At 56.7% G+C, this 20,763-nt stretch overlaps 1 protein-coding gene across 5 annotated transcripts in view; it reads left to right on the top strand.

The window, feature by feature from the left end:
- Positions 1-20,763, top strand: part of ARHGAP23 (Rho GTPase activating protein 23) — a 78,024-nt gene that overhangs the window by 44,635 nt on the left and 12,626 nt on the right. For 4 of the 5 annotated variants that reach the window (XM_078065648.1, XM_078065647.1, XM_078065649.1 and 1 more), the window contains 10 exons: positions 720-863; positions 6,369-6,437; positions 7,779-7,840; positions 8,096-8,226; positions 8,842-8,963; positions 9,325-9,480; positions 13,195-13,273; positions 15,120-15,193; positions 15,466-15,555; positions 16,530-16,655. In XM_078065648.1, the coding sequence (XP_077921774.1) occupies positions 720-863; positions 6,369-6,437; positions 7,779-7,840; positions 8,096-8,226; positions 8,842-8,963; positions 9,325-9,480; positions 13,195-13,273; positions 15,120-15,193; positions 15,466-15,555; positions 16,530-16,655 (1,053 nt within the window). Of the gene's footprint in view, positions 1-719; positions 864-6,119; positions 6,438-7,778; positions 7,841-8,095; positions 8,227-8,841; positions 8,964-9,324; positions 9,481-13,194; positions 13,274-15,119; positions 15,194-15,465; positions 15,556-16,529; positions 16,656-20,763 lie in introns of all 5 variants that reach the window. The other variant, XM_078065646.1, reaches the window with a different exon arrangement.

Consider the following 20,763-nt stretch of genomic DNA (forward strand, 5'->3'; position numbering starts at 1 on the left):
CCCCGGGGGCACCCAAAACTGCCCGCACCGGCCGGCACCGGGCAGCATGTGCGTGGCGTCTTTAGGGGACGGGGGACACGGGACAGGAGGGGGACCTGGGATTGAGAGTGATGGACAGGCCCCGCACCTGGAGATGCCCTGGGCTCCGTTCTGAGATGGCCTTCGCTCTTTGTGATTATGGACACCCTGGAGAAGCCATTTGATCTCAAACCCTCGGTATCTTTGGTTCATTTGACACCTTGAGGACATTGTCACCTGGCTCGCTCCTTATCACTTCCTCTGCTTACTGAACTCTCCCTTGACCTGTCACCATGTTGACACTATCACTTCCTCCGTTTAACTCCTTGTGGGCAGGACTACCTGCTCCACTAACTCAGCCTCTGTTGATGTTTCTACTTCCTCTGTTTATTTAACTGCAAGTCAACACAATCGCTTCCTCTGTTTCCTTAGTTTCTTCAAGTCTATAAAGTGATGGGAGGTTCCAGATTGGCTTTTCTAGCGTGGTGAGGCATGTGCTCGGCAGGTCACGGCCTTTCCTCCTTTCTGGCTTCCTCAGCACATGCGTCCCATGACCTCAGCGCCGTGGTCCAGAGAGGGCAGGCGGGGCCCGTGAGGCCACACAGCACAGCAGCTTGGGAGGCTGCGCGAGGCCCATGGGGCTCCTGGCATGCTGGCACTGTGGGAGCCACCCTAAGTTGCCCTCTGTTGTCTCACTGCAGTCCTTGGATAGCTGGGGCACTTCCGAAGATGCGGAGGCTCCCTCTAAGCGCCACTCGACCTCTGACCTCTCGGATGCAACCTTCAGCGATATCAGGAGAGAAGGCTGGTTGTATTATAAGCAGGTCCTCACCAAGAAGGGGAAGGTAAGGTGCTTGCTGGAATGAGGTGGAGGTGGATGGAAGCCGTCTCCGGCAGAACTCTCCAGCTTCTGCACCCACCCCACAGCCTCTGGAGCCACAGAGAACCAGCCGAGGCTGTAGCATGAGGGGTGGAGGTTAGATGCCAGGAAGAACTTCCTGGGGGACCTAAAGAACTCATGGAAAAGAGGTTAACCAGAGAGATGGGCTCTGCTGTGCCATGGGTCCGGTCAGTGTGCCTGAAATTCGGACGGAACCACCCCACAGTGATGCTTGGTTGGCAAATCACCCCAAAGATGGACACAGGGGCTCATGCAAAGTAAGGGAGCAAGGCCAGGGTGATTCTTTTAGGGGAGCTGAGACCCCAAAAGAAGGCAGAAGTCAGCCTTTTCGGGGTCTTGCAGGACGAGGAGAGATTTCAGTCTCTATCCCGAGGGCAACTGAAAGCCCTGGGGCCTCTTTCATTTGGCTTCCTGGGGAATGAATTAGAGAGGGGCCGACCTGAGGCAAGAAGACCAGTTAAGAGCCACCACAGCGATCCAGGTGAGCGATGGAAATGGCTGGGCCGTGGGTGACAAACAGGACCCAGCGTGAGAGGGCGGGGCCCCTGAGTCCACGGAGTAGGAAGGCCTTTCCAGGCTGTGCTGAGGCTGAGGAGGAAGAAGGAGACGCCGCCCAGGCAGAGCTGAGCAGAGTGGTTAGCATAAACCTGGGCTTGGCCCGTGACTGCGTCATGCCTTGCTGAGGGAGCTTGGGTGACTCAGCTGTCTATGACTCAGTTTCCTCGTCTGTAAATAGAGCTAACAACAACCCCTAGCACATACACCTGTTGCTGGGGATTAAACGAGTTAACCCGAGCAAAAGTGTACGCGGGGCCTGGCCCAGGGAGCTCTTCTGCTATGATTCGAATTTTCCGCCCTGCCTTCTACGGGTCTTGTACCTGGAGAGAGAACATAAGCTTTGAAGTCAGACAGACATGGAGTTCCTGCCCGGCCACTCATGGCCAGCATAAGGCTTTGGGCAGCCTCCCCCGCTCTGTGCCACACTTTTCCGATCTGTAAGATGGGGACAGGGTTATCCTGCACCCTGGGCCGGTGTGAGGTGAAGTGAGCTGAGTAGGTCAGGCGGGGGCGGTCATTCAGCCATGCCCTCATCCAGTCTGTGGTAATGACCGAGTGCCTGCCGTGCTCCCGGTTCGTGGTCGAGGTTCTGGGTATTTCGTGGAGAGGGAGCCAGGCCAGTCCTGCCCTGCTGGGGCTCAGGACGAGCCAAGAAAGCACACGGTGCATAATAGTTGCCAGTGCGTGACTGTCACAGGGGAGGAGCGGAGTGGCGTGGGTGGCATGACCCCAATCTCGGCGGGGTGCAGGAAGGTGTCCAGGAGGCTGTGACATGAAGGGTGTGTGAGAATCCACAAAGCAGGGAGGGAGGTGAGTGCTCTGACAGCGGAGACGCCCTCCTGGATGGTCTGGGGGGTACGGAGGGCGTGCTGGGTGGCTTCGAGCCAGGCTGAGGGGAGAAGCCGAGGTGAGGAGTCTGGCGCTGGCTCGCGGGGCCTCATCCCCCACGGCAAGCCTTTGCAGGGGTTCCGATGGGGATGGGAGGTGTGTAAGCCTAGGAGGCAAGGGTCTGTGATAGGAGAAGATAAGGGCATTGCTGTTGTCCAGGTGAGCAAGGGTGGGGGCCCTGACCGAGGTCCTGGCATGGGGCCGACGGGAAGGGACAATTTGGAGAGATCAAGGGAGGGATAGCCTGGGCTTGCTGATGGCTGGGAGGTGAGAGAGGATGGAGGAGGCAGATGATGGCTATGGGGGTGATGGGGCCTTCCCCTGAGCCACAAGGCACTGGAGGGGCAGGTTTGGTGAGAGGAAGCCAAGGGTTCCTTTGGCGACTTGTGGAGTCCAAGGGCCCTGGGACATGGAGGTGTCCTGGGGAGAGAGGCTCCGGGGGCATGGCACTCGGGAAGGAGTCCATCGAGGTGTGCACGGGCACGTGGGAGAGCATGGAGGGAGAAGGCGAGAGACTGGCTGCACCTTGAGAGGACATGGGGAATGCAGACCAAGGAGGAAAGCCAGCAAGATGGCAGGAGGGCTTGCCTAGGAGGGACAGCAGGGGCCAGCTGTGTGGGCTGAGGAAGGGGAGCCGGGGTGGCAAACTCTTCCAGCCCAAAGTTGGAGCCCCTCTGAGGAACTGGGGAGGACAGCTGACTCCTGCCCGCCAGGTAGCCTGGTCCCCGGCTCTGGATGGCCCCCGGCAGCCCCACCACAGCGTCTCCCGGGCAGGGAGGGGAGATGGCCCCTTCCTGCTCACTGACCAGTTCTGGAGGACAGGACCTTCCACTCTAGGCTCCGCCAGGACCCGATTTCACTTGTCCCCTCAGTGCTGTGGCCTGGGAGTTAGGAGAGGTGTCCTCAAGTCAGCTTCAAGCCCTTAGTCTGTCCAGGGAACTGATTGCCAGCCACATGTTGTCTGCTCCGGCAAGTCTAGCCTCTCCTGGGTGACCCCCTCCCACTCCCCAGCCTCTTTCAGAGGCCATTTGCTGTCGGGCAGAGGAGGGGCGGGTGTGACAGGTCCCTGCGGTCACAGACCTAGTATTTGAGCTGAATGTAACCTTGGTGACCAGCTAGTACACTTTTCATTTTACCAATAGGGAACACTGATGCCAAGGGAGGGGGCTTGACTCGTCCAAGGTCACCTAGCTGGTTTGGTCTCCAAGGGGCCCCTTGCCACCACTTCACTCTGATATAAAAAAATCCCCTGGAGGGCCATGCCGTCTCCTGCTCCGACGATCCTGTCTGGTCCAGCAGGTCTGTGGTGGTGGGCAGGGCTCATGGCCGCGTGTGGCTGTGTTACCTGCCAGCCGTGGAAACTCCTCACCTGGTTTGTTCAGAGGGCAGAGGCCTGTGGTGGGTGAGGAGTAGTAGGTAGGCCACCAGCCCAAGGAAGGGAGCCCTCGGTCTGATGGGGGAGATGGAGCCCCTGCCTTCAGCATGCTCTGGGGATGATTCATTCATTCATTCAGTGAATATTGATGAGCACTTACCCCACGCCCGTGGACGCTCTAGGCTCTTGGATGTGGACGTGAGCGGAGAGACAAGCTCCCTGCCCCCAGGAGAGATCCACAACCAGCCCAACTGGAGGTTGCAGTAAGCACTCAGGGAAAATGAACTGATGGATTGGCTTCAAGTTTGGAGGTAGCAGGGAGCTGCCTTTAGAAAAAAAAGGTCAGAGAAGGCCTCACTGAGGAGGTGATATTCGTGACATTTGAGCTCAGACCTAAAGGGCAAGAAGGAGACCACATGGAGAAGCGAGAGAAGGGACTCCTGGCAGAAGGAACAGCAAGAGCAAAGGCCCCAAGAAAGGAAAGGGTTGGCTTGTTCACTAGAGAAGGCCCCTGTGTCTTGACACAGTGAGAAAGACGTTAGTGGAGAAGTTGAGTTTGGAGAGGGAGGGACACACCACAAAAGTTCTTAGATTTGATTCCAGTGGTGGCAGGAACCCACGAGAGGATGCTAAGCAGAGGAGAGACATGATCTCATTTACATTTCAAATGGTGGCTGCAGGGACCCCTGGGTGGCTCAGTTGGTTAAGCATCTACCTTCGGCTCAGGTCATGATCTCGGGGTCCTGGGATGGGGCCCCTCATCAGGCTCCCTGCTCAGCTGGGAGTCTGCTTCTCCCTCTGACCCTCCCCGCTCTCGTGTTCTCTCCCTCTCTCTCTCCCTCTCTCAAATAAATAAATAAAATCTTTAAAAAAACAAAATGAGGGCTGCAGGGGCGCCTGTCTGGCTCAGTCGGTAGAGGGTGCATCTCTTGGTCTCAGGGTCATGAGTTCGAGCCCCACGTTGGGTGTAATTACTTAAAAAACATGGTGGCTGAAGCTGCTGGGTGGAGAGTGGATTACAGGAGGCGAGGGTGGGGACTGGGAAGGTTTGTGTAGTTGTCCAGGTAAGAGGTGGTGGGGTGGACAAGGTGCTGGGTAGCAGGAAAGATGGAGACACGTGGTATTTTGGAAGCAGAACAGCTGTGACATTCTGATGGGTTGGATGTCAAGGGTGAGGAAAAGGGAGGGGTCAAGGGCAACTCTCAGGTTTCTGGGCATCTGGGTGGATTTACTGAGCTGGAGAAGTTGAGCGGGGGTTGCTGTGGGGAATAAGTCTGATGGCAAAAATCAAGTGCCCCATGGGGAGCAGGTAGTGTGCAGAGTGCCTACGGGACATGCAAGTGGGGACACTGAGCAGGGGGTGGGAGGTGCAGGACTGTGACTGGGGGGGAAGGGGGGGATGCCAGACCAGGGATACATTTGGGAATCACCGTCAGCAGACAGATGGGATTTAAAGCCACAGGCATGGATGACATCATGGGAGAGGCATGCAGGGAAAGGGGAGCCCAGGACAAAGTTCTGGAGCCCCCCCCCTCCTTTAGGGCAGGGTCTTAACCTCAGCTCTAGTGACATGTGGGGCCAGATGATTCTTTGTTGTGGGGGGCTGTCTTGGACATCGGGGGATGTTTAGCAACATCCTTGGCCTCTCCCCTCTAGATGCCATAGTACTTCCCCACGTGTGACAACTGAAAATGTCTCCAGACAAATGTCCCCCTGGGCACCATTCGCCCCCGTTGAGAACCGCCGGTGAGAGGATGTTGTGGGGAAGGAAACCAGTGGAGGAGACCGAGAAGGAGCCAGTGGAATTAGGAGGGAAAACAGGGACCCTGGGGTGCCAAGAGAGGATTTAGAGAAGAAAGGAGCGGCAGGCTGGGCCACATGCCTCAGAGAGGTTAAGGAAAGGGCCAGGAAGGACAGAGAAGCTGCCCCTGGCTTTGGCAACATGGGGGGCTTGCGCAGCCAGGATACTGGGTAGAGCCTTGAGCGAGAGGCCAAAGAGCAGGGAGAGCAGGTGCAGTGGGCGATTCTTGATCAGTTTTGCTCTGCAGGGGGCAGTGTGTGGACTAGGAGTGGCTTTACAAGGATTTTACGTAAGGTGGGCCATGCTGAGGGGGCCGCGGCTTCTGTGGGGCATTGCGGATGCCAGATGCCCTTGATGGCAGGATTGAAAGGTGCTACTATTGAAAGGAAGATTAGGGACCCTGGGGGGTGGGGACACGGAGAACGATGGGTGGGGGCGTCCAGGCGGCGGAGCGGCTGGGCAGGAGGTGGGGCGGGGCCCCCACCGCTGTGGCCGCCCGCAGCTCTCCTAGGCCCTCAGGCCTGGCCTCTCACGCCCTCCCCCCTCCCGTCTCTCCCCCTCCCCGTGTCTCCCTGCAGAAAGCGGGCGGCGGCCTGCGCCAGTGGAAGCGGGTGTACGCCGCGCTGCGGGCGCGCTCGCTCTCCCTGAGCAAGGAGCGGCGGGAGCCCGGGCCGGCGGCGGCGGGGGCGGCGGCGGCCGTCGCAGGTGAGGACGAGGCGGCGCCCGTCTGCATCGGCTCCTGCCTGGTGGACATCTCCTACAGCGAGACCAAGAGGAGGCACGTGTTCCGGCTGACCACCGCTGACTTCTGTGAATATCTCTTTCAGGCTGAGGACCGGGATGACATGCTGGGCTGGATCAGAGCGATCCGAGAGAACAGCAGGGCCGAGGGCGAGGTGAGGGCCCGGCCGCCCACCCGGGGCCTGGGGTGACGGGGAACGGGTGGGGAGCCCCAGGGCCGCCCCTCACCCGCCGTGGACCTCGTCAACCTCTCTGAGCCTCAGTCCCCTCGTCCGTAAAATGGGCTAACCGGGGCGGGCCTTGAGCTCCACCCACCCGGGCTTTGGTGTGAAGAGAACACGCAGACAGTGGCTCCCAGAGCCCCTGGCATCCTCCGTGTTCCCTGGCTGGCAGTAACAGTAATAACTGGAGGAATGACACTAATGATTATTATTATCATTATTAATTATTATTATTACTGCCTTGGGCGGGCTCTGGCACAGAGAGGTCAGCTCCAGGCCAACCTCAGGTTGGGGTTCAGGAAGCAGGGGTTTCTTCTGGAGGGTGTTACAGAAGGAGGTGCCCCGGGGCCAGAGCTGTGGCTGGCACTGCTGACAGGGCTGGCCTGTCAGCGGGGCACGAACACATTGACCTTGGGAGGAGGCCAAGAGGATTGGCCTTTGGCAGCAGGCTGCACTGGGTTGAGCCAGAGGCTTTGGCAGGGATTTCAGGGTAATTTTTAAATGGCGCCCCCTCTTGGGCAGCTGCACCTGCACACCAGGAGCCTGGGCTGGGGTGTCCGCCGCCCCTCTCGCCCTTGGCCACGTGCCTGCACAGTGGTGCGTCGGCACACCTGCCCGGATTTCACGTGGGGGTCCTGGGCTCGGGGGCTGGTCTCTGCCCGAGGATGGTGGGCCTGGGCGCTGGTCCCCGTGTGCACCTGCTCGGGCCATGGGGAGAGGGGCCCTAGTACAGAGCCCCTGGGCCACAGACCCTCTCACTGAGGGGAGACCCGTCCTCTTGCTGAACCAGGCTCTGCTCTCCTCAGAACATTGTCCTTCCTTACTGTGGGGAGGAAAGTACCTGGAATCTGTGGCCCCTGCTGTGGGGAGCCTGGCTGGGCTGTCCCCAGCAGGGCATAGTCAGGGGGGTCCCAAGTGACCTTCATTATTGCAGTAGCTGCCCGTCATGGGGCACCTCCTCTGTGTCTTGCCAGGAATGCGATCAGTGCTACATGTGTAATTCTGCACCCCAACCCCGAGGTTGCCATATTATCTCCTTTGCTACTATGGAAGAGACTGAGGCTCAGAGAGGCTAGTGGGTTACTCTAGTTCACACAGCTGGTGAGGGGGCGCTCGGGAGTCCAGCCCTGGTCTTTCTCGCTCCAGGGTGTGAGCCCTCCAGCTGACAGATGGAGGAGAGAGGGGAGGCAAAGCGGAGGCTGGGGCCAGGGATGAGACCTGAGTTGGCTGGCTGTGGGGACTGATAGGGTCTATTTTTTCTTTCCTCTCCTCCAGGACCCCGGCTGTGCCAACCAAGCTCTGATCAGCAAGAAGCTTAATGATTATCGCAAAGTAAGGTGAGGCCCGCCTCTCCTAAACAGTCCTGGCCAGGGGGTAGGGGCACTCCAGACAGAGGCCATCCTCCTGGCCCACCTCTAGGCCTGAGGGCAGCCCCTGAGTCACCCTCTGCTGGGGGTAGGCAGGGTGGCAGGGGCATCGAACCCATTGCTTCAGGGATGGAGAGGGAGGTCCAGAGTGGTAGGAGGCTAGGGCAGGTGGCATGTTGGGTCACCCCAGATGAAGACTTCTCCTCTCCCCCTTTTCCTACACAGCCATAGCTCTGGGCCCAAAGCTGATTCCTCCCCCAAAATCTCTCGTGGCCTGGGGGGCCTCAAGTCTGAGTTCCTCAAACAGAGTACTGCACGTGGCCTCAGGACTCAGGACCAGCCCGCAGGGAGCAAGGGTAGGAAGGTGGCTGCTAAGGGGGTAATGTGTGTGTGTGTGCGTGTGCATGTGGGACGGTGGGGGTCAGCCCTGTGGGTCTGCGTGGGAGCCGAGGGCGTGTGTGTGTGTGTGTGTGTGTGTGTTGGGGGGGGGTGGGTGCCTGTGAGGGTCTGGGGGCTCTCAGCGTCTCAGGGCTGGAAGGGCCTGGAACCTGATTTCCCTCCATGACATCCCAGCTGGGTAGCCTCCAAGTCTCTGCTCGTATGTCTTCAGGAGCAGGAGGCTCATCCTCTTTGGAGGCAGCCTTTTCCATCTTTATACACTTTGGGCTACTAGAAAGTTCTTTCTTTGGTTGTACCAGAATCTAGGGCTCCCACCTTGTTGTTTTAGCCCTTGAGACCACATGGAAGCCCTTACGTTCCTCTGTGGCCTGTGTCCTCAGGACCACACACCCTCATGTCTTAGATCTTCCCTCAGGATATAATTTTCCATCAGCCCTCAGCATTCCAGTAGCTTCTCTGATGGAGTCCCCATATGTCCAAACATGGGTGAGTGTGTGTGGCCAAGTGTGGTTGCTGCCCCTCCCCAGGCCCCCCGGGCTCACCCTGGCTTTGTCTGCCTTCCCCCACCCCAGATGACAGTGCTGCCCCTCCCAAAACCCCCTGGGGCATCAACATCATCAAGAAGAACAAGAAGGCAGCCCCTAGGGCTTTTGGGGTCCGGCTGGAGGAGTGCCAGCCGGCCATAGAGAACCAGGTGAGTCGCGCCATACTCCGGAGCGCGCGGGGAACGGGGGAGCCCAAGGCGCAGAGGGCCAGAGCTGAGGGACTCTGGAACCAGCGCTCCATCTCAGCTTGCAGACGCAGTGGTAGGAGGGGTGGAGGAGCGCCCAGGGAGGGAACAGCAGAGCTGAGGCAGAACCCAGAATCGCTGGCCTGCAGCTGGGCGAGGCTCTGGTGTTCTGTCTAGCCCCCAGACTGGAGGCCGTCCCGCACGGGGCTCCCAGCAGCTCTGGGCTTGCGCGGCTCCGGTCTTGGCCTTCCTGCCTCTTCTGGCCCACTGGGGGGAGTTCCTGCCCTTCGCCTTCCTAACGTGCCTGCCCTGCCTGTGTCCCCAGCGGGTCCCCCTGATCGTGGCCGCGTGCTGTCGCATTGTGGAGGCACGGGGGCTGGAATCCACGGGCATTTACCGAGTGCCAGGCAACAATGCAGTGGTGTCCAGCCTGCAGGAGCAGCTCAACCGTGGGCCCGGTGACATCAACCTGCAGGATGAGGTGGGTGCGGCGGGGGAGGGGCGGGGGGGCAAGGTGGTGTGTGTGTGTCTCTTGTGGTCATCGGACCCTGCGATGTGCCTGGCAGTGAGCCAGGGCCCCGAGATGGGCGAGGCAGACCTGCCCCGGCAAGCCGGATAGAGACACGCTCATGGCCGGGCAGCCCTGAGGCCGAGGCTCGCGGGTGATAGTTTCGGGGGCCTTGAGGACGAACAGCGTTCACTAAGTGCCCATGAAAGCCGGGTAGGGACATCCCAGGCTGAGGGAATGGCCGGGGCAAAGGCGCGGGCTCTGAAGGCTCGCCAGCAGCCAGCTCACCTTCTCTGTAAAGGGCCAGGTGGTGAACGCTTTAGGCTTTGGTCACCACGCGGTCTCTTCCTCCTCCTCCTCCTTCTTCTTCACAGCCCTTTAAACACATAAAAACCCTTCTTAGCTCCAGGGCCATAAGAAACCAGGCCGCTGGCTGGACTTGAGCTCCGGGCTGTGGTTTGCGGACCCCTGGCTTAGAGGGGGGCATGGGGCATTTTGTGGGGCAGCCAGCACTTTGCGTCGTTGCAGCCGGGGTCAGGAGGGGCTGGTCGGGTGGGACAAAGCCGGCTGGGGAAGGAATCTGACAGCCACACTTAAGAGCTCGCAGCAGGTGATATGTCAGTTATGGCTCAGTGAAGCCGGAAAAAAGCCAAAAACGTATTTCAGTGTGAAAAAGAAAAAATAACAGAAGTATTTGCAGCAGGGCCAATGTTTCTCAAACTGTGTTCCCCAGAGGAGTGGTGGGAGGCTGGGAACAGGTGAGGAGCCCCCATCCTTGCTTGAACTAGACTAATCTGCTTTGTTCTGTTTGTTTGTTTGTTTGTTTGTTTAATGTCATATTTTCATATTGGGTTTTCATGTTTGACGAAAGGGGCTCTGCTGAGAAAGATATTTTGGAAAACCGCAGATCTGGGCAATGAAGTCCCATGAGTCCCATATTGTGAAGCTTTATGTGATACATGACAGTCTTCCTGCCCCTGGGGAGGAAATGGGGAGGCATGACATGCGGGATAGTAGCCAAGAGAAAAGGCTGATCTCTCACCAGGGACCAGACTGTGTGATGAGGAAGGAGAAGATGTTGAGGGCTGGAGCAGGTGGGAGACTTGAGTGTTGGAATCTTTGAAGGATGAATGGGAGGGGGCAGGTGGACAAGAAGGCAGTCCCGGCTGGGAATGATGGCATTTTCCAAAATCCCAGAGGAGGGTCTGAGTGTCGGGAGAGAACAGACCCACCTCCTGCCTCCTTCCTGGGCTTGGCGGTGGGGAGGGTGAAGCCCAGGGCAGGAGGCAGAGGGCTTTTGATGGCTCCACTGAAGCCTTTGACCTTGATCCAGTAGACAATAGGGAGATTTCCCTTGTTCTTCAGCTGGGGAGGCATAAATGAGAGTGGGGTCTGCTCTAGCTTATGCCTGATGGATATGAATGAGGGGGGCCCAGAGCGGGCATCTACGGGAGAATTGCTGATATGTGGGAAGTGCAAGGGGCCAGGAGGACGTGGTGGTCCCAGGGGAATAAGGAGGTTGGGAGCAGCTCTAGGAGTTGGCCACAGGAGAGGGAGGAAGGGGGGGCAGGAAAGAGCCCACATTTGAGCTGGGGGCTGATGATGTGTCTCTGGCAGAAACTGGGGAGTAGGGCTGGAGAGGGAGGATGTATCAGGTAGGGGCCCCGCTGGATTTGGGGTGATGGTACAATTGGCACTGCCCAAGAGCTGACTGGAGGATGGGTGTGGTCATGCTGGGGCACAGAGTGGGACGATGGAGGGAGCTGCTAGATGGGCAGAGGGTGGGCAGCAGGAGTGAAAGGCCAGGCTCCGCGTGGGACAGAGGAGAGGGTGCAGGTAAGGCTGGGGATGAGGGGCAGATCCGTGCACATGGGAGTGGTCCAGAAACCTTGGGTTTGGCAGCTGGGAGATGAGAAGAGCCCACGCCTCGGGCCAGGAAGTGATGGGGCAGGTGGGCAGGAGCTGCAGTGGGAAGGGGTGGGTATGCACTGAAGCACATTCGCTGGGCCTTAGCCAGGAAAGAAGCATGGCCGGAGCTGGGGGGCAGCTGGCCCAAGTCAGGGCCCAGAATGTGGGCATGCCGAGTGTGTTGGGTGTGTAGTTTTGTCTCAGACATCAGTTCTGTCCTTTGTCGTGGGGACTGCTGGAAGTTAATTTTTTTTTTTTTAATTTTTAAAAAAGATTGTATTTATTTATTTATTTGAGAGAGAGTGAGAAAGCATGAGCAGGGGGAAGGGGCAGAGGGAGAAACAGACTCCCCGCTGATCAGGGAGCCTGATGCCCAGGACCCTGGGACCATGACCTGAGCCGAAGGCAGATGCTTAACCAACTGAGCCACTCAGTTAAGTATTGTGGGCAGGGTGACTGTAACTCCCCCTGAGCCTGAGGGGAGGGTATTGTTTGTGGGATGGTGTGGCATTAAGCTGTGGACCCACTGGACAGAGCCTGTATGTTGTGGAGCTGTATGTCTTTGTGGAGAGCCTTACCTTGTGCTGTGGGCCTGAGTTACTCGGAGCCGTTCCTGTCAAGGCTGTTACCCTTGACTTTGTGCAGGGTGGTGGTGCCCCCTGGTGGTCAGAGGGGGTAACGCCCCGGCCATGCTTCATTCGTTCTTGCGTTCAACAACCCATTTATTTAGAACAGGGTTTCTCAATCTTGACACTTTGGGCAGAATAGTTCTTGGTCGTGGGAAGTTGTCCTGTGCATCAGAGAAAGTTTAAAGGCATCCCCGGACCCTACCCGCTGGATGCCAGGGGCACCCCCCGCAGTTGTGGAAACCAACGTGGTTCTAGAATATCACCAAATGTCCCTGGGGAGGGGGGTGGTGATTCTGCTCCTGGGGAGAACTACTGATTTAGACCATTGAAGTGCCGGGCTAACTGAGCTCGCCAGGTGGTAGGAGCACAGTGGGGCACGCGGCAGACAGGATCCCTGCTCCTCAGGGAGCTGCAGGCCCGCCAGACAGATACGCAGGGACGAGCGGACAAATGCATACAACAGTGACCAAGTGTGGCAAGTGCCATGAAGGAAACAAAGTCAGGGCTGCTGCACAGGTGACAGGGCGGTGGCGGCGGTGGCTATGTTAGCTGGGACTGTCAGGGAAGGCCTCCCGGAAGCAGTGACATTTGGGCAGGGTGAGGAGCCAGGCCTGTGAAGGCAGGGGAGGAAAGTTGTAGTGGAGGGAATCGGCAAGTGCAAAAGGCCGGAGACAGGAGCGTGCCAGGCGTGAGCGACTGCTGTGTCATGCATAAGGAGAGGGGGGTGTCCAAGGATGACTCTCTGCTAAGTGGGGAGCCCTGGGAGGCAGGAGGGGGCGCTATAAGGCCCAAAGAGGTCCAATCACCAAGGAGGTTTTGCTCACTTCTGTCCCACAGTGCTGGCACTAAAGAAGGTAGCTGGTCCTTTCTGGGGGTAGGCAAATGTCGGAGCCCGCTGGGCGTGCTGGAGCAGGGAGGGGGTTGGGCCAGTTGGTCAAGGGGCCAGGACCAAGCTGGGGACTGTTCTGCCGCCACCACCCTGATGAGTCTTCTTAGCCCAGAGATCCCTGGTCTGGGCGGAGCTGTGAGTGTACCCCAGGGAGGGCCTGGGCTGGGCTGGGCTGGACTGGACTCTGGGGCTGGACTAGCATGGAGACGTGGGCGCCCCGCTGGACCTGCCTGGGGCCTGATGTCCTTGCCTTCTCCCCAGCGCTGGCAAGACCTCAATGTGATCAGCAGCCTGCTCAAGTCCTTCTTCCGAAAGCTTCCTGAGCCTCTTTTCACCGATGGTAAGTAGCAGGTGGCAGTGGGAATGGGAGGAGGAGGGACGCCTGTCTATGCTGCACTCCGATCGTTTTTTAAATTGGGTTTTTTGGCTTTACTCTTTGGGGTTTTGTTTTAATGCAAGAGAAACACGTGCTTGTCACATAGTAGAGATACAAGTAAAGAAAGCGCAGAGGTCCCTGTCCCCAGAGGTTACCCTAGCACTTTCTGAGCACCGGCTACGTGCCAAGCACTGCTCCCTCCAACAACCCCACGAGGTCCTGTATCTCCACTGTACAGACGAGGAAACGAAGATGAAGTGATTTGCCCAAGGTCACCCGGGTTGTAAGTGTCGGAGCCAGCCTTCGGCCCTGGCAGCTGGCTCCAGAGCCCAGCTAATCACTCCCCTATGGATGGGTATTTAGGCTGTGTTCGATTTTTGCTCTTACAAAAAATGGTTGCAACGACTTTCCCTAATGTGTCCCTGCATGCCTGGATCAGTGTCCTCGAGGTAGATTCCTAGACGGAGCATTTCTAGGTCAAAGTCCTGGTCGCCATTTTTGGAAGTTAATGTCAAGTTGCCCTCTGAGAAGAAGGCCCCACTTCACACTCTTGCCAACAGCCTAGGAGGGACTTTGCTTCTGCGCACTCCCATCAACCCTGGATGTCATCAATACTTTACATTTTTGTTAATTGGAAGAGAAATGTCATCTCATTACTGTTTTCATTTTTGTTTCTTTCGTTACTAGGGAAATTCACTATCTTTTCATTAATTTATTGGCCTTTTCTGTTTCCTCTTATTTCCTGTTCGACTGTGTGCCCATTTTCCTATTGGGTTGTCTTTTTTGGTATTGATTTGTAGGACATAAGCTCTTGTATAGTATAGGTATTAACCCTTTGTTAGTTTTGGCAGTAGTTTGTTCCTGCTCTGTCATTTGCCTATGAACTTTGCATATTAAGGAACTGGAAACAATTATTTTAAGTGTAGTCAAAGCTGTTGGTCTTCAATGGATTCTGCATCTCACATTGAGAAAGGCCTCATGATTGTGAAGATATTTTCTTGTTTTTCCCAATATTTTAATGACTTTTACTTTTGGCTCTGTAATGCAATTAAATTTGTTTGCATATTATGTGAGCTGGAAATGGATTTTTGTTCCTCCAACAAGATAGCTAGTTGTCCCAGGGACATTTATTGACACCTGCATTCTTCCCCGCTGATTTCAAATACTGCTTTTGTCACGTAGTAAACATCCATGTGGCCTCTTCCCCTCCTTTCTGTGTCCTCATCCTTGGTTAGCTCTCCCCGTGAGTCCCACACCACTGTGGCGGGCTATGGTTTTAGTCCATTTCTGTATCTGATAGGGCACGTCCTCCCTCGTCATTCTTCCTGTACAAAATATCCTCAGCTATCCATATGCATTTATTGATCAGATGAATTTTAGAATAAACTTACCATGTTCCATTTTTTTAAAGTTCCCCTTGGGCTTCTTCTGAAGGGAGTTGGGGGCCTCTTGACCCAGGTGGGGTGGGCATCTGGAGGCTGAAAGGCCCCTCCCTCTTTCTAGGTAACCTTCTCTTCTGACCTTGTGATGTTCTTGTCCCAGATGCTGGGGCAAGAACCCCTCTTCCAGTATCAACATGCAGCTCAGGTCTTATTTCTTCCCAAACAAACACACCTGGGCTACCCCAAGTCAGGTGCACGCCTGAGTGTCGCTGTAGTGGATTTGATCATGTGGACACAAGGCCACAGATCTCCCCCCCACCCCCCCGAACTGGAACAGCCTGGGCCTCCTCAGCTTGGAAGCAGCCCACCCCGAGAGTGGGAAAAGGGACCGCCTCCCGCCTCTCTAAAGAGTCTTCACTGTGTTCTAGACAAATACAACGACTTCATTGAGGCCAATCGCATCGAAGACTCAAGGGAGCGGATGAAGACGCTCCGGAAGCTGGTAAGGAGACAGAGACACCCTTAGGCAGAAGGCAGACGAGGCTGGGAGAGCACCACTGCCCTGGGAGGCCTGGAGTCCAATGCCACCAATTCCTTCTGTGACCTTGAAGAGGCCCTTCTCCTCTCTGAGCCTCAGTTTCTCCATCTATCCAACAGGGCTGGTTAGAGGGTGGCTTCCAGACCCCCAAGATATAGCAATGGGAACCCCTGTGGGGTGTGGTGGGAAGGTGGGACAGCCATCACAGCCCCATGCCCCTTCTCACTGCTACCCAGATCCGGGATCTCCCAGGACACTACTATGAAACGCTCAAATTCCTCGTGGGCCATCTGAAGACCATTGCTGACCACTCGGAGAAAAACAAGGTGGGGGGATGCTGGCGTGGAGTGTGGGGGAAGGAAGCATATAGGGTCCTTTCAGCATACTCTAAGCTCCTCCAGGTCAGATAATCCCAAGGCCCTCTAGGCACACCCTCCTCAGAGGTCATTCTGTCCCCACCCCACCGCTCTGTGCTTCTCCCCTGGAGAGCCATCTCCTGAGTTTCTGAGGGCCTCCCAGAGGATGGAAATCTATCCTTGGATCTAGCTCGAATCCCTTGCATTGCATTTTTCTTTTCTTTTCTTTTTTTTTTTTTTTTAAGATTTTATTTATTTATTTGACAGAGAGAGAGAGATAGTGAGAATAGGAACACAAGCAGGGGGAGAGGGAGAGGGAGAAGCAGACTCCCTACTGAGCAGGGAGCCCGATGTGGGGCTCGATCCCAGGACCCCAGGATCATGACCTGAGCCGAAGGCAGATGCTTAATGACTGAGCCACCCAGGCGCCCACATTTTTCTTTTCTTTTTAAAAAGATTTTAAGTAATCTCTATACCCAACATGGGGCTCGAGCTCACAACCCCAAGATCAAGAGTCACATACTCTACAGACTGAGCCAGCCAGGTGCCCCGCATTGCATTTTTCTAATCAAGCCTCTATATCTTCTGGTTCTGCAGCAGGGAAAATGAATGGAGCTATAGGAATTCTCCCAGTTTTAAAATACCCTTAGAACCTCCAGCAGGTCCCTATTCTGGGATCTCTCACTGTTAGCACAGTATGGGTGAGCAGGTTGGGCACTGCCCTAGGCTGCCAGGCTTGGGGATGAGGAAGGCTGAAATCTGGCCTGTGCTGTACTTACCAGGCATCTCCAGGCCCAGCAAGGAGGTGTCCATCCCATAAGCCAGGCACAGCTCGGGATGTGGTTGGGCCTCGGGCCTGAGGGGCCACAGTGAGGGAGGCCTGGGGGACTGGAGGTCAGAGCTCAGGGGGTGTGAACGCTGACCTGCTCTCCTCCCTGGCCCAGATGGAGCCCAGGAACCTGGCCCTGGTCTTCGGGCCGACGCTGGTGAGGACGTCTGAGGACAACATGGCAGACATGGTGACCCACATGCCGGACCGCTATAAGATCGTGGAGACGCTGATCCAGCACGTAAGCAGCCACGCCGGGCTGTGGCCATGTGCCCCTGGGCATCTCGCTCCTGCGCACCTGGGTGGATGTGCTCAGGGAAGGAGGAGGCAGCTTAAGCAAATGCTCCTGGGATGGTGAATGCCCTTCAGAAGCAATGGGCTGCATTTCCTTACCAAACAGGAATGGATCCTAGAATCCCTGTCTTTCTAGAATGTTTTGTCCCCAGCGGGAGAATCAGGAAGCCCTTGAGCTTCCAAGATATGTGTGAGGGTCAGAGGGCGGAGGAAGGTCAGGGAAGATGCTGCTGGGTTGGAGAGCCAAGGGGTGGATGCAGGGGCACCTTCAGAAAGGGGCCCCCAGGAGAAGTGTCCTGGCAGAAACAGGCAGACAGGTGTAGGGGGTGGGGGCAGAGCTCTGCCTTGCCGGCCCCACTGAGGCTTCGGGGAGCAAATGGTGATGCCCAGGGGAGGGGAGGGGAGAGGGGCAGGGCAGAGCAAGGGCTGAGGCGGATCCTGCACTCGTGCTCCCTACGTCTTGGGCTGGTCTCCTCACTTCTCAGGGCTGCCTGGAGGCACCTCCAGCCCCGGGTTTCTAAGGATTCTACTGACTGTCCATGATGGGATGAGAACCTAGAGCAGCCAACAGAGGGCGCAGGAGGCCTTGGTCCTCTGGAGCCAAACCCAGGACAGCACCGCCCCCTTCTGGGGCACTCAGGGATGTTTTTTGAAATCCTAGATTTTCCATTTCCAAATCTCCCTATGGCCTGTAGATGGAATGGACCCCGTCCTGCCAGGAGAAATAAGATTGGCAGCTGGCTAGGGGAACGGGGTCCTTGGCCTCCGCAATGTCACAGATGCTTTAGGGAAGGGCAACCAGGTCATGCTACTTCCATCTTACAGAAGTAGAACTGGTGGAACTGGTGCTCAGAGAGGAAAGGGACTTGCTCGAAGTCACATAGCTAATAAGTGACAGCCCCAGGATTGTAGGCCAGCCTTGTCTGACCAAAGTTTGTGCTTTCCTCTGCCCCTGCTGGGAGGGTGGACTCCTGGGTCCATCCTAGAGCTGACTTGGCTGGCCAGGTGAGACAGTGGGGTAGACTTTGGTCATGCTGAATGGCCCTGCCTGCTTATTTCCTTCCTTTACTGGGTGGTCAGGGCTCTGAGCCTCAGGAGGGAATATCGAAGCCTGTTCTCGTGCTAACACTGGGGCCACCACTCCAGAGCTGTGAGGGAAGCCCAGGCCACGGGGCAGTGTCAGGGATCCCGATGGGGCCTCAGTCTGGGGCAGCTTATCTCCCTTGGAAAAATTCATCTCCCCAACCCAACAGGTAGCCCCTGGAGCCCCCATGAGTGTGTGCTTTGGGAGGGGGCCGGTGCGGAAGAAAGGGGAGGCTGGCTCCATGGCTCCTAGAGAAGCCCCCGGAAGCCCGAGGCCTGTGGTCAGCTAGGGTGTCAGGAAGAGCAGCCTCTGGGAGAAGGGAGGCCCAAAGTGTGTCCACTTGCCCTCCCCTAGGCCCTCAAGAGGGGGTCCCCAGCCAATGGCGGCCCCTCCTTTGGGCGGGGTGGCAGGAGGAGGAATATATCTGTCTCCTTCATAGGAGTATTCCCAGCGTCCAGCCTAGTGCCTGGCACATAGTGAACACTCAGGGTTTGTTGAATGAATGAATGAATGAATGAATGAGTTGCTTTTGAGGTTCTACCCATCTGGGCTTTGACACTCAGGGATTCATTCCTGGGCACCCATGGAGCTAGAGCCTCTCCATTCTCTGCGTCCTTGGCACTTGAACATAATCAGCCTGGACAGTTGTCAAGGGAATGAGCTACCCCCTCTGCAGTCCCCTGGAGTCCACCCACCCAAGTTTGCCGGTGTCCGTCTAGTCCAGAGTCAGCGTAGTCACGGGCCCAGGCAGGATAGGACTTTGGCAGAGAGCGCTCCGACTCTGGCTGGGAGCCTGTGGCCAGTCAGTGGATGGTTGAAAGTCGTGGGTGACATGACCTCCTGCTGGATTTCCAGCCGCAGCCGTCACCTGGCCTCCCTACTGGGGGCTCCTGTCCCCTGTGGAACTCTCGGACAGCAGAGCTGGAAGGGGCCGTGAGGCCCCGAGACCCATCCTTGCGTGGTACAGAGGGCGGAAATGGGTGTGGAGAGAGGCAGTGACGTGCCCCGGGTCACACAGCACGATCGTGGTGGAGTGCAGGTGCACAGACCCAGGTGTTCAGCCTCCCGGTGGCAAGTCGCCAGCCAGCTCATGGCCACGTTCACTAAGCCACCTGAAACCCAAACCAAGACCGCCTCAAGGCATTCGTTCCTTGATTCACCTGGCAAACGCCGTGATTCCTACTCGCTGCACGCTGGGAGTTCTCCACCGCAGCACTAGTGACCTTTGGGGCCAGATAATTCTTCGTGGGGGGCTGTCCTGTGCATCGGAGGATGGTTGGCATCTCTGGCTAGAAGCCAGGAGCATCCCTCCAGTTGCGACACATGCAAATGTCTGCAGACTTTGCCGGATGCCCCGCGGCCGGGGGCGGGGGGCAGACTCACCGAGGCTCAGAAGCACTGGGGCAGGGGGCTCAGGGCTCTGGCTCTGGAGCCGGCCTGCCCGAGTTCACCACGGCCTCTGCTCCTTGCTGGCTGTGTGGCCTTGGCCAAGTGACTGACGCTCTCGTCTGCAGAGCAGAGAGAACAGCAATGCTTATTACCTCACGAAGTAGTTGCGAGGCTTCCGTGAGCTAATAGCCACGAAGGCCCTCGGATGCCACCGAGCAGCTCGGACGTGCTGTGTGGATTAGTGGTGGCGGACGACTGACCTCACTCCACGCCAGGGGCTGAGGCGCGTGCTGGGCCCCGGAGGTGAACGGAAGCCAGGCCCTGCTCGGAAGGGGCGCTGCCCAGTGAAGACCTCACTTCATTTTCTGGGCTCTGGTCAGGGAAGCCCCGTGGAAGGAGCTGACCCTGCCCGAGGTGTAGGGTTGGGACCCTAGTCAGGGGCTCCCTGAAGTGTCGTCAAAGGCCTCAAGGAATTTGGCCAGGCAGAGGCAGGAGAAAGCGTGGCAGGCAGAGGGAACTGGATGTGCACCAGCTAGCGTGCATTCCTCCCGAGAACTCGGGGCTCCCCAGAGCTTCCTTCACACTTCTGGGCTCCCACAGCACTTTCGGGCACTCTCAAACCGAGTTAAAGACTGGCTCCTCAGGGCTCCTGTCCTCAGCCCGTCTCTGGGAACCGCACCTTTTCGTAATTACAGCTAACATCTATTACACACTAACAGTACGTTGTACTGAGTGCTTTACATACCGTATTGCGTTATTTTTTAAAAATTTAAATGGAGGAGGGCACCTGGGTGGCTCAGGCGGTTAAGCATCGCACTTGATTCTGGTTCAGGTCGTGATCTCGCGGTCGTGAGATGGAGCCCCGTGCTGGGCTCCACACTGGGTGTGGAGTGTGCTTGACATTCTCTCCCTCTGCCCCATCCCTCTCCTGCTCACACGCGTGCTCTCTCTCTCTCACACACACAAAAAATATTTATTTATTTATTTATTTATTTATTTTTTTTTTTTTTAAGATTTTATTTATTTATTTGACAGAGAGACACGAGAGAGGGAACACAAGCAGTGGGAGTGGGAGAGGGAGAAGCAGGCTTCCCGCGGAGCAGGGAACCCGATGCGGGGCTCGATCCCAGGGCCCTGGGATCATGACCTGAGCCGAAGGCAGCCGCTTAACGACTGAGCCACCCAGGCGCCCCCCAAAAAAATATTTATTTTTAATGGAGTTATAATTGACATGTAACATTATATTAGTTTCAGGTGTACAACAGAATGATTCGATATTTGTATATGTTGTGAAATGATCAGCACTATAAGTCTAGTTACCACCCATCACCGTGCATAATTACAATTGTTTTTCTTGTAATGAGAATTCTTTTTAAGATTTGTTTATTTATTTTAGAGAAAGAAAGTGAGAGAGAGCAGGGGGAGGGGCAGAGGGGAAGACAGAGAGAGAATCTCAAGCAGACTCCCCTGAGTGCAGACCCTGACAGTGGGGCTCAATCCCAGGACCCTGGGATCCTGACCTGAGCAGAAATCAAGAGTCAGACGTTTAATGGACTGAGCCACCCAGGCGCCCCGATGAGAA

This window comes from Halichoerus grypus, chromosome 2 (assembly GCF_964656455.1).
Source record: "Halichoerus grypus chromosome 2, mHalGry1.hap1.1, whole genome shotgun sequence".
NCBI classification, from domain to species: Eukaryota; Metazoa; Chordata; class Mammalia; order Carnivora; family Phocidae; genus Halichoerus; species Halichoerus grypus.